Below are 13,098 nucleotides of genomic sequence, written 5' to 3' on the forward strand. Positions count from 1 at the left end.
TGACTGAATTTCATTTTTTAGTGAACTATTCCTTTAATATCATCCTCTTGCTGGGCAAATACCACATCCATTGTGCAAAATGGAGAAACTGCAAACCTTCCTTCCCTGGTTTTAATTTATAGTTTGTTTGTTTTTTTGGCTCTTAAAAAATAGAAAGTAAAAATGCCAAGAAATTAAGCCTGGACAAACAAACCCGTTTTTTGTTATTCTAATTCATGATTCATTTTCTTTCTTGTCTTTCTTTCGCTGCTCTGATTTATGTTGAATTTAAATGTCTAATATACTGTATCCTTCACACCTTTCTGTTACTGTTTGGTGTTGTTTTGTTTTCCTTCATGAATCCCCTAAATGTTTTTGCACTTTTATACTTAACTTTTTTTTTCACCTGTACTATTATCCTCATTGAGAGGTTGTATTTTTCAATTGCTCAATAGAAAATAATAATAATAGAAAAAAAATAGTTAGCTAGCAAGCTGAAGAGATAGGGAGACAGATCAATATAAAGATAGCCCTTCTTTTTTTCAAAAACACATGTATGTTATATGGTATATCCAATAACTATGAATGATCAATAGCTAATTATCCATACTTGCATATCCTTTGCTAAAATTTTCAGTTCAGTTCAGTTTCAGCATAACAAATGATTTTTCCAGATGAATTTTCTCAATGTTGGTTAATAGGTGGATGTATGGTAAATAAACAAGGTTTACGTTGTGTAGGACCACATGCTTTTTTTTAATATTGATTTTATGCACAGTAAACTTGCATAATTAAAACACATTTTTAGTTCAAGTAAGCAAAACATTGGAACTTGTATAAATTTAATATGAGACTTTTTGCACCTTCAAATACCTTTTCAGGCCCACAGAGACGCTGCTTACTGTATATTTTCTTTTCCTTAAGACTTTATTCACAGTATAATACCAATCACATTCCCCCCCCAACTGTGTTATGTGGCTTTAATAGTTGAATGTAAAACCACCTGGGTCTTACTAGTATAAATATATTATTTGTTGTAATTAAAACACGTGTATAATCAAAAATAACAGTAACATCAAACCTTCCATAAAACCTGATTTATTGTCACTCTATGACACTTGAACTACAGCTTTAATTTGTCATTAATCAGATCGAAATCAATGACAAATATATAAATAACATCTACCAGCTTCCAGTAACTATGTACAAAATCCTAAGAAGTCCAATGGTTCCCACGCCTGCTACAACGAGCTGGTGATACAGTCCTGTGCAGCGACAGAGACGAGTCGGTCGAGGCCTCGTTTCTCCGCTCGGTCCCTCCTTCATCTCGGGCAGATGTTGTGATCGCTGACGAGTTTCTCCATCCTCTTGATCTTGCGTTTGTTCTTGGGCATGGGTTTGTCGTACATGCCGTTCTTCAGTAGATGCTCCTTGCTGTGATGGACCTGAGCGCCGTGCTGCAGCTGGAAGGAGCACAGGGCCTTCAGGGGCCGCAGCAAGACCTGGACAGACGGATTTAAAAACAGAGGACTGTTGAAAAATATATTCCGTTTTCATTGCAACTTCTTAAAAATATGTGTCTTATGTGTTCAGTACAAACAGGGACTGCTAACAGCTAATTCTGAATGCTTTTAAAGGGGAAATACGCAAGTCTGGTTCCAGCTTTTCCACTTTTTTGCAAACCCTCCTCCTGGCCATGTGCATTTGTTTTCAACAAAGCTAGCGAGAAATCAATCAATAGAGCGGTACATAGCGTTATATATCATATAAAATGTTAATGTTTGTGTAGTCTTATCTGTCATAAACAAGAGGTTACGGGTTACGGGGCGCGTTTGTGTGGCGGTGCCGCAGAGACGAGAGCTGGGACACCGGGTCAGAGGCTCTGATCTTACAAGGTTGGTTTTCAGCCAAGAGACGCTAGGTGGAAGGCAGAGAGCCTCCATTCTCCCTGGAACAAGCTACAAGTCATTTATTTAACCATAAGATTTACTCCGAAGGTAAAAATGTAGCATCCTTAAGTTAAAAATCCTGCATAGTTCCTCTTTAAAAAGGTATCAACTTGCCAAAATCATACACAAACACAGGATACAAATAACAGGGCTCATGTAAAGCCAGTGGAGCACAGGCTTGCAGCAAGATTAAGAAGAGAAAAAGCAAATTTCTGCAACAAATATTGGTTTAATATTCACTTGCTTTCGGTTAAACAACATTCAGAACAGTAGATGTTGTGATTTATGTTGTATTTGTGTGTCACCACGTCATCACCTCTTGGATGTCATCGTTGCGCTCCAGGATGGACAGAGCGACAGCGGCACACTCCAGCGTGGACAGACAGATGTTGGAGGGTTGAGTGCGGATCACGTACTGACTGGACAGAGTCCTGTTGAGCTGCACCTGGGAAACCAGAGCACAGGTGAGCGATCGTCTAACAGCAAAGAAATAAAAGCAGCTGGTGGAAGAGGAAAAGAGGAGGAGGAGGAACTGTCTCCAATAGACCAATCTGGTTCTCAGCTACAGAAACAGCTGATAGCACCAACTGAGAGGGAAAGGGCACAGAAGGTAAAACTTTCATTGCATCTGTGATTCTGGTTTTGTCAGTGGCTCCATATCAAACATTAAATCTCTTCTTCAAATAGTGTTTCATGCTGCCAAACAAAGGCCAGACGAAAACGTGAATCATCTCAGCAACTTCTCACCCGAAGCTGTAACTGACAACGTCCTCAAATGATCCGAAGAAACACCAAACCTCACATTAATATGAGGTTCAAACCACCAACAATCACATTTGTGTTTTCCCTTATAAACTCAGCAAACTATTTACATCAATCAATAAAGACTTTCTCTACAGTATTATCGAGCTTTATATCTATAAAACCAAATGTAGGCGGAGATATTCATTTGTACAAACAGGCTCTTGTCTGGGAGTGTGAACACGTCCATGGGCCTCAGAGAGCTACAGATCTGAGACTTCAAGTTTAAAATATTTCATCAAATAAACTAGAATCACAATGAAACGGGTATTAATGAGATGCAGAAGAAATAAAGAAGCAAAGAAGATTGAAACTCCTCTATTACTATAATTTTTTTGTGATTTATGCTGATAAATATTTTATTACTTTAAGGTTTTATAGCACAATTTATTGTTTTATTAGATCTAAGCTGTAATTTTATGCAGTATTTCCACTTTTATTCCTTTAAATTATTTATATATTATACTTTTATTTATCAAATTTATTTTATTTTATTCCATTTTACCTATTATATCTTAGTTTTTATCCACTCTCTGGTTTTCCCCACCGCAAAAGTACAAATTGTCGAGTGTAAGATGGCGTTTCCTCAGTGTTTTTAAAGCAGAAGTAAGCGATCCGGTCGTTTTGGCTAATGCTGCGTTCCAGGCAGGCTTTTGAAACCGTAAATTACAGCTTCAAGTCACGACTTACGACTTTGTAGCGTTCCAGGCAACCCACTCGTGTTTTTCCAACCTGTTTTACCTGTGAAAGTCACTATAACGGCCACTCGTAACTTCTGACCCGTGAACTCGTTGTAGGATACGAGAAAAGTTTTCTCTTCGGCTCAGAGCAGAGCAGAGTGACTGACAGACCCGTGTTTCGGTCCAAACACTCTATGTAAGTGATTGCTGTCGGAAGATATAACTATTTAAGACTTATATTAACACAAAAATATCGCTTACTTCTGCTTTAAGATTTGGGTGTGTGAATACGTGTGTGTAGTGTTGACTAATTTTTATCATGTAAAGCACTTTGAGCTGCTTCCTGTATGAAAAGTGCTCTACGAATAAAGTTTGATTGATTGAAACAAAACCCATATCTTGCTATTATTGCCCTCTAAGACACACATCCGGTTTCTTCTTATAACAACACACACACCTGTTTAGGGAGGTGGAACATGGTGTTTTTGAGGAACATGTTTTTCGCCTGGCTCCAGGTGCCGTCTATGATGATGACGTTATGTTTTACAGTTCCCACTTCCTGGTATTTGACCAGCTCCTCCAGGTTCTGGGATTTGGGGCCGGGGTAGAGGATGAGCGTCCTGCTGTCCCGACACACTGCAGCCAGCTCTGGGTGCCTGATCGGAGAAGAGACGGAAAGAAAAACTAAATATATCTGAGGATTAAATAGCAGTGGTGTGGTGTTTGGGGGGGTATTAATACATCAGTAAGAAAATACTTCTTACTTTTCCTCATTGAATCTCCGTCCAACTATGACATTGCATTTTCCCTGTGGCAAACAAGCAGCGAGTAGCGGCACCGTGCGAAGCACTCGGCTCTCCTGAAAGCATAGCAGAGGTCTGATAAGTTGATTACAACCTCGAGTGTCTCATTAAGATGTGCTAGATGTCAAGTTTGGTTAAGTGTCGACATGTGTGGCGTCTGCACGGAAAAGGGCAAATTAAATATGCAGTTTATCTTTGAAGAGAGAGTGAAGACGAAACACCACAAACAAACTTTACAATAGATGAGCTCATCGGCCTCAAGAGATTTTGTGATTTAGATTAATAAACAAAACACAAATCCTGTAATCCTGCAATTTCACCTGGTAAAATTTAAAATATATACAGCGGGGAAAATAAGTATTGAACGCGTCAACATTTTTCTTAGAAAACATATTTCTCATCGAGCTACTGACATGAAATTATCACCAGATGTCGGCAACAACCCCAAGTAATGCACACATACAAAGAAATCCAAACATTTATGTACATAAATTAAGTAATGTGTATAAAGTGAAATGACACAGGGAATAAGTATTGAACACATGAAGAAAGGGAGGCGGTGCAGAAAGGTTTGGAAAGAAAAGAAAGCAGCTGGAGTCTGTCATATTCCGTGAACACATATACTGTATATAACATACATACACAAGTCTATGCTGCTTTCTGCACTTTGCACTTTTCATATTGCACCTTATTATTACTCCACAATATCATAGGCCATTGTCTGTCTGTCTGTCTGTATATCTGTGTTTATTTAATTATTGTTGTCGATATTCACTTTTATGTTATATGTGTGTGGTAAACGTGTATGTTGAATGTTAATTTGCACATTTGGAGTTTGGGGAAACGCAATTCCGATCCCCTGCGTAATTGACTGTTATATAGTGTAGTGTGATTGACAATCTCACCATGCAAGTCTATTGACGCGTTCAATACTTATTTTCCCCGCTGTATATATTAAACACCAACACAAACACAACACATGATATTCACCTGTAATTTAAAGGGATAGTTCAACATTTTGGCAAATGTGCCAATCGGTGCATGTTGTTTTGAGATTGGCAGGGCAGACACGTGAGCTGCTCAACGAACACAATGGAGGTGAACGGTACATTAAATAACCATGTCACATTACCAGACGGACTTGTTTTTGAGGCAAATGCAGCTGGAACTACATTCCAGACACAACTGCTGGGCGGCGTGATTTCAAAAGCACAAGTAGTTCAGAGTATTTTGCTTCATGTGTCCTAATGTTACATAATAATACATTTATGTCATAGCGTAGTGAATGTGCAGGTTACACATTGTCCACCAGAGCGTTGTGGAGTTGTTGGATTGTGTATTTGATGAGTTTGATGAGGGACAGGGGACCTGTACCGTTCACCTCCATTGTGTTTGTTGAGCAGCTCATGTCTCTGCCCCGCGGATCTCAAAACAACATGCACCGATAATTAAAGGTGCCATATGTAAGAATGTGGCCAAAAACGGTTAATGCAGTCAAATTCAAAACACAGCGATCTCGTTTTTTCTCCCAGTCGTAGCGGCAGCTCAGTGGAAGCAGACCGGAGGCTGAAATGCCACTGACGCTGCGTGACTGGGAGGGAGGGCTAAGTGGCGCAACATGCCAACACGTAAATTCAAAACATAAACATGATTTGCAGTCTGCAAAAAAATGCGAATACTCTGACTGTACTATTGTTGTTGGTGAGTTCATCATGTTATATGAACATTATTCCTGAGTCTCTGTGACATATTAGGAGGATTTTAGCCAGTTGCTTTAGATTTCTTACTGTACCTTTAAAGGTAATGAACCTACTGCTATGACTATGGGGATTGTGGTGATAGGAGCATTTGCCAAAAAAGTTGAACTATCCCTTTAAGCCTAAATGTTTTTGTTTTTATTCATGGGGCCCAGATATTCATTGAGCATCAGTGGCCGTCATGCACTCACCTCTGCGGGGTGCTGCACTACGTACAGACACGTGGAGACCTCCAGGGGTTGTGTTGGGAGAAAAGGACAGAGACACACCTTCTGAGGGCGACTACATGGGAGGAAAGTTGAAGACGTGAAGATGTGATATCCCCCGTTAGTTCCCAGCCTATAGCCCCTCTCTCTCTCTGTGTTTCAGCTGGTGTTGAGCTGTTCTGTAACGACATAAACCTGTTCCCTCATTAAAGCACGCCACGTTATTATCAGAGGAGAACAAGGAGGAAAAAAAGGAGGAGGCAGCAACAGCAGCAACAGCAGCAGCAGCTCTAATAATAAAAATCCAGATAGCTATGTAGCATTAGCTTCACTGTGCGTTAGCTCACCGGCACCGTAAACACGTCGGTCTTCTCTCGCCCACCTCGACCGGGAGGGCGGCCAGGTCTCCGAAAGCGTCCACCAGCCCGTCCTCCATCGGGCAGCCCTCGCAGCAGGTCTGTGGTCCGTTTTCTTCAGGAGCGACCGAGGAGGAAAGACCGGGGACATGATGGTCCATCGCGGAGTTAGCAGGAAGCTAACGTCTCCTCCTGGCGCTGCCGACGTCACTACGTAGCAGCGTCTACCCGGAAGTACCAGCACAGAAATACACCAGCTAGACAGGCTATTTCTATCTATCTATCTATCTATCTATCTATCTATCTATCTATCTATCTATCTATCTATCTATCTATCTATCTATCTATCTATCTATCTATCTATCTATCTATCTATCTATCTATCTATCTGGCCTCCTTTACTTCCATCTCTTCCACCCATTCATCCTTTCACCCTCATCCACCTTTCCTTCCTTTCTTCTTTCCACCCACCTTTCTATCTATCCTCTCATCTCATCTAATCAAATAACTAAGTCCAGTTGCTTTCGATTTAACCTCCTTTGAAATAGCCTACTATGACCTGGACAAATGAGAATATGCACAGGCCTATCCACCCATCCATCTATCCTTCTATCTATCCACCTATCATTCTCCCGGCTCTCTATCTATCCACCCATTCATCCTTACTCACATCTATCTATCTATCTATCTATCTATCTATCTATCTATCTATCTATCTATCTATCTATCTATCTATCTATCTATCTATCTATCTATCCATCCATCCATCCATCCATCCATCCATCCATCCATCCATCCATCCATCCATCCATCCATCCATCCATCCATCCATCCATCCATCCATCCATCTATCATCTATCTATCTATCTATCTATCTATCTATCTATCTAAACCCACGGGTTGTGAACCATTTCCAGATGTTTCAGATGTTGAGTTGAGATCTATCTAAAGTTTCAAACACAAAAAGATTGCAGGTTCCATTTATAGTCTACAACTTGTGCTTTCATCCTCCAAATGCAGGACAGTCTGCATTACAAAGTACAAAAATGTCCTTACAAAAATGTCCTTACAGAAATGTCGAGAGCCAAAGTATGGTCTCTGGCAACAAGGGAGTTGAACCAATCACCTGTTAATTGGGAGTCTACTACTACTTCTACTAGGCTACTACTAGTCAAGATGCTAGATGCTTAGTTCACTTATGACTTGGGCCAGGCCTGACTTCTATTATTACTTACTTTCTTATTTATTATCTTTTCTTTATTAAAAGTCTAACGCTCTATTTTGCTTGAGCTATCTAATGGCAATTAGAAGGGGACTTATCACAATGTCAGAAATACCTACTGTTTACAGGTTTATCATCTCTCTGAAGAGGCCGGTCCAATCTATTGTGTGCATTTCTAGGCCACTCACACTTGTTTTGGTGAGATGTTGGTGAGTTATCAACTCACTCCTGCCACCTCTTGAGGTGGAGGATGAAACTTTTTTTCTTTTTTTTTTAAGGTAGAAAATATGGACCTGCATATTTGTAACACTGGGTGTCGCCATAGTTCATTTGAACTGTAGAGAACAGGTAAGAAGCATTAAATTATAGCTATGACTTTGCCAAATAAAACACCACTCTGCACTAGACCTTTAACTTCTGTCGTATTTACATTTGTGCATGTGTTTGTTAATAACAAATGTGAGGGCTGGTTGAAAGTAGACTTTTTATTGATGTAGGGGACAAATTGTGTCCAGAGGTAAATGTTTGATTAGTAAAATAGTCAATAGATTTTGGATTATTAGATGACAGAAAACAAATAAATGCAAAATATTAGAACACATCTGCTTTTGATTGGGTGAAATTATGTTTTTTATCACACTTCTTTTTTTCAAGTAGGTTCACAGTACACAGACCTCAGGTTGAGTCGAGGTGTCAGGTTCACAGTTGGGGAGGCTTATTTATAGCTGAAGATCCACCCTAACGTCACACAAACACATGCACTCTCCAGTCTCCACCCCTTTTATTCACACTCATGACCCAAAGCTCTCCCTTGATATTGGAAAATATATGTTCCTGTGGAGGTTTTATACGTCTAGGACCACAAAGAACTTCCCAAAAAAATCATTGTCAATTAATCTGCCAATAATTTTATGATATACATTATTAAATTGTCCAGATAGCTTGTTGTGCCAACCGAAATGTTCAGTTGTCCATGGTAAATAACAAAGAAAAGCAACAAATCTCCTATTATGGCTGGAGGTCATCTTTCAATTAACAAAATAGTTCATGATTATTTCTCTGTTGATCCAGATAAAGACAATATTATTGTCTCTGTTTTGCATAAGACTGGCTGATTGTTGTATTCATGCAGCATTCACAGGGTACAAATGATTAAAACTAGACACAAAGACATAAATCTATATTTTACACTCTTGGTATTGGAAGTTTTAAGACTTAACCTACTGTGATTTTAAGATCTTTAGCTCTTTACATTAAAATGATTGAAAATACTGTAACTAGTCTAAAGTATGATACACTGTCCTTTGTCCGTAGGTGGTTCTGTTGTTAAGGCTGCTGGACCATCTGCTTGTGTCTCCGGATTAACCTTTGTTTTGACACCTCCGTCTTCTAATTCACTTTGTCTTGCACCTCTTTCTTCTTCTTTTTCTACTGTTTTAGCGGTTTTCTCCTCAGCTTCAGCTGGTTTTATGTCTCTGACTGTTATCTCATTCGCACTTTCAGTTTGTGGCGACTCTGGTTCCTTTGCAGCCAATGGATTCTCAGATAAGGAAACTTCAGGGAACGGCTGCTTCGTCTCTTCTGCGTCTCCATCGCCTTCGTCGGCGGTCTCCGCTGGCGACGCCGTCTCTTTCTCCTCCACCCTGTGCTCCTTTCCACCAGCCTCCTCTTTTTCCTGTGTAACGACATCAACTGGAGTCAGAGGTGTTAGATCCAGACAAGACTTAGGAGAGGACGTTGCTTTCCTTCTTGGGGGTGCAACCGGTTTTTGCATTTCTGAGTCTGGTTCCCACAATATCTGATTTGAATGCATGTTGATCTCAATCGTGTCTGGGTTTGTGAGATAATCATCTGTAAGCCCCCAGTCCAAATCCTCTGACAGAAACTCAGAGTCGGAGGCGCTGAGTGGATCCACTGGGGTTTCAGCCACTTGTTCTGCCTTGATGGTGACGCTTTTCTTTGCCTTACTCTTCTTACTCTTTGGCGCTGATTGAGTTATATCCTCGTCAAGTGATTGAGGGAAAGGGTCCACATCACACGGAGAAGCATTGTCACTGGTCCTGAAGAAGTCTGTGATTTCCTCCTCTGAGTTTGGCGCCTGACCTTTTTCAGACTCGGACAGATCGTCGAAATCGTACAAATCTTGCGGCAATGTCCGAAGAACTTGCTCTGGGTCTATTTCTTTATCCTTTGGTTCCACTTCGCCTGCGGGCGTTTCATCTATCAGGACATATTTCTCTAAATATCCCCTGGCCTCTCGATCTGAATGTCTACTGTGGAACGACTTCTCAGAGGTCATACTTTGGGTATCTTCCTCTTTTTGTCGGCTGCCAAGGGCTTCCTCGTACAGGTCGGTGTAAAGGAAGGCCATGGCCTTGGGCTCCTCCAGTAAAATTGGGTCGATAATTTTGGGCGGTCCTTCAGGTAGATATATGGGAGTCAGGATTTCTTCTTGGCTTCCAAATAAAGTTGAACCGCTCGGTTTCAAAGTAAGCTTCAAGGGTGCACCTTCAGCAACTCCACCTTTAGCCTTAGTATCCGGACTATTCATGGCATAGTCGTCGGTACCACCGTAGAAGACGTCATCCAGAAGCTCGCTGGTGATTTCCTCCAGGCTGACCGTGTCCGACTTGTCATTATCCACAGTGGTTGGTGCGGTGGTATCTGTAGACTGCCCTGGTTTCTCAGTATCTTGGCTTGTGGCGGTATTCTCTGCCGCTGTTTCTTCTTGTTCCTGTGCGGTCACAGCAGGACTTCCTGGAGCCTGGGCGTCAATCAGTGTGTACGCCTCAAAGTAGTCCACGTTTCCAGCAGCTCCTCTGCCTGGAGGTCTGGACGCCACTGGAGCTCCTGGTGGATCCATAATACGTGGAACCATGGGAAGTGACGGCTGTATTTGTTCGTCTGCTGCTTCAATGGACACCATTGGAGCAATCGCTGAGATCAACAAGTCGCTATCGTTGATCTCTTCGCTTGCTTTAGGAACGAGGCTTTCCTCCAGGTAAGACAAGTTGTCCACCATTTCTTTGCTCTCCTCTTCATCCACAGTGGCCAGTTTAGGAGGAACGATGATGTTGAGGATCTCGGAGCCGTCAGACACTAAGCTGAAGAGCCGTTGCTCTTTATCTGGCGGAGGCTCAACTGGATCTTCCTCATCTCCTTCTCTTTCAATTTTCACATTTGGTTCTGAAAATTCGACCAACTCCGGTCTTCCCGAGATGTTGTCAGAGCTTTCCACAAGGACTTCTCGTTGTCTCCTCTGACTGGTCGCCTTCTCTTTGGTTTTCCTCCGCCTTGAAAGCAGCTCCTCATCCATGACAAAGATGATCTTCCCTGCTGGAGCAGACCCAGGTTTTGCAGACCGGACCGCAATAGGAGAGCTCATATCCACCATTGAGTTCCCGGCTTCAGATCCCCAGGGTGTGTTGCAGCGACTAGGAGTGGTCTCCCATGCTATCCCACTGTCCTCACCTTGCATGGTTACCATGGAGAAGCAGGAATCCATCATCAGACACTGCATCTTCGGTTGGACATCATCGTTGTGGACAGCCTCACGTAAACTGAAGTGAATACACAAGCAACATGGCAGTGAGAAGAATAGGTACTGTAAGAACATGTTCATATTTCTTCAAGTGAAGAAAGTGTTTGTGAGTGTTTCCTTTGAGTTTTTAGCATTATTTTGATATAATACTGTCCAAAAACTACATGGTCAAGTTCAATCAACACATCAAAAACAGACTTTTACAATTACCACTGCATGTACATGCATCCAAGAACTACTGTGGTTTCTTCCATTGATCCTTCATTTAACATAATGGATCCAATATAGTGTAAAACCTGATGGGTTAATTCAAACCCAAAGGTTTTTTAATTGAGTTTAAGTAACTGAAGTATGTATTGTTTTACGTATAATTGCCTTTATTAGAATATTTAGATTTCAAAAGCTCATTGACTGTAATCATCAATTGTGGAACATGACTGTGATTCTATTACCTGAAACAAAAGCAAAACTTTGCAGCAGCTACTCATTTTGGAGAAACAAATTGGATTAAGTTCTTCCAAAAAATGTCCAATTGTTAGGGCTGTTTTTTGGGGATCAAGTCATAACTCACTTCTTCAATTAAGATGTGCTGTTCAGTTTTACAGCGTGTGAAATAGTTGCTACTGAGCTATGTTTAAAGCGAGTTTGTTCAACAGCTACTGATATGAAAACTGTATAATAAACCTTATAACATGGAAAAACGTTGGCTCTGAGCTGCATTTATATCTAAAATTAAGAACCAAAAGTTACTGGTTTGCACCTGTTGCGTAGATTCTCCACTTCATCGCTGGCATCAAGATTTGGCTGAGTAACATCTTCAGGTGTCAACACTCTCATCTCAACATCGGCATCCGAATGTCCGAAGTCCTCCGTCATAGTATCCATTGTTGTTTTTTTTATGTCTATGACTTTGCTTCACAACTGTCTCCACAGCTCTGTGCTGCTCTGTCGGTCACATTCTGAGCTGCTGTGCTTGACTTGAGTTTTCATGCTCAGCGTAATCTTGAAATAGAAAACTAGTCTTCCAGTGTTTCATCTCAAGCATCTGCAACACGTAGGGAGGTTCATTTGCCATCGGTTCACACTGAAGCCTGAAACCTTCTGTATTTTGTTTGTGCAATAAAACCAGTAATCTGGGTTAGTTAGTCAGTTAGTTAGCTGGTGACTTATTTTGACGGGGAAAAGTACAGCATGCAGCATGAAATTTATGTCTTGTTCTAAATATAATTTTCTGCCGGCAACTGGATACAGTGTCAAGAGGCCGTCTGTGAACCTCAAAGTGGGTTCACTTTAGTCTTCTTAAGTTGTTCACACAAGTGATAAAACATCAAACAAATCCCATGTTAAGCTTGAACAGTTGTGAGCATGGAAAAGAAGACAGATAAATCACCACAACCACACCACTTTATCACCCGTTTCCCCATATCAACCAAAAAACAACAACTCTTGGTCTCAAATGTGTTTCATTTTCATATATTTTACACATTTTATCTAAAAAATCTGCTTTTACTGACTCTAAACCCAGGCCTCTATGAAAATGTCAACTTCACACCTGCTTGTGTCTGTCCTGTGCTGTGACAGGGCTCGTAGGCTGCATGGGAAATGAAAGACTGCAGGAGCAGGGGAGGGTTTAGTCAACAAGGTTGTATCTGGGCACAAGTCAAAACCAGACTGTAAATAAAGAAAAACATGCCCAATGCACATGACCAGAGTTTGGCAAATAAACATGAACTTTATCCCTAACGGACCATGGCACTTATTTTGATTGATTCACCATGATACTGTATTATAAATTAATATGCTG

At 41.0% G+C, this 13,098-nt stretch overlaps 2 protein-coding genes across 2 annotated transcripts; both read right to left on the reverse strand.

Moving 5' to 3' along the window:
• Positions 1-1,061: 1,061 nt before the first annotated feature.
• On the reverse strand, positions 1,062-6,807 carry dtwd2 (DTW motif tRNA-uridine aminocarboxypropyltransferase 2). The gene is made up of 6 exons (XM_085792781.1): positions 6,523-6,807; positions 6,161-6,251; positions 4,174-4,268; positions 3,867-4,065; positions 2,245-2,373; positions 1,062-1,481 (listed from the first exon to the last, which is right to left on the reverse strand). Exons 1-6 carry the CDS (start codon positions 6,690-6,692, stop codon positions 1,302-1,304), a joined length of 864 nt encoding a protein of 287 aa, XP_085648907.1. The 5' UTR covers positions 6,693-6,807; the 3' UTR covers positions 1,062-1,301.
• A 1,828-nt stretch (positions 6,808-8,635) lies between these two features.
• On the reverse strand, positions 8,636-12,477 carry LOC146976979 (uncharacterized). Its single transcript, XM_085792782.1, has 2 exons — positions 12,055-12,477; positions 8,636-11,313 (listed from the first exon to the last, which is right to left on the reverse strand). Exons 1-2 carry the CDS (start codon positions 12,177-12,179, stop codon positions 9,036-9,038), a joined length of 2,403 nt encoding a protein of 800 aa, XP_085648908.1. The 5' UTR covers positions 12,180-12,477; the 3' UTR covers positions 8,636-9,035.
• Positions 12,478-13,098: the final 621 nt, after the last annotated feature.

The sequence above is a fragment of the Trachurus japonicus genome, chromosome 12 (assembly GCF_045865225.1).
Source record: "Trachurus japonicus isolate A0001 chromosome 12, Traja_1.0".
NCBI classification, from domain to species: domain Eukaryota; kingdom Metazoa; phylum Chordata; class Actinopteri; order Carangiformes; family Carangidae; genus Trachurus; species Trachurus japonicus.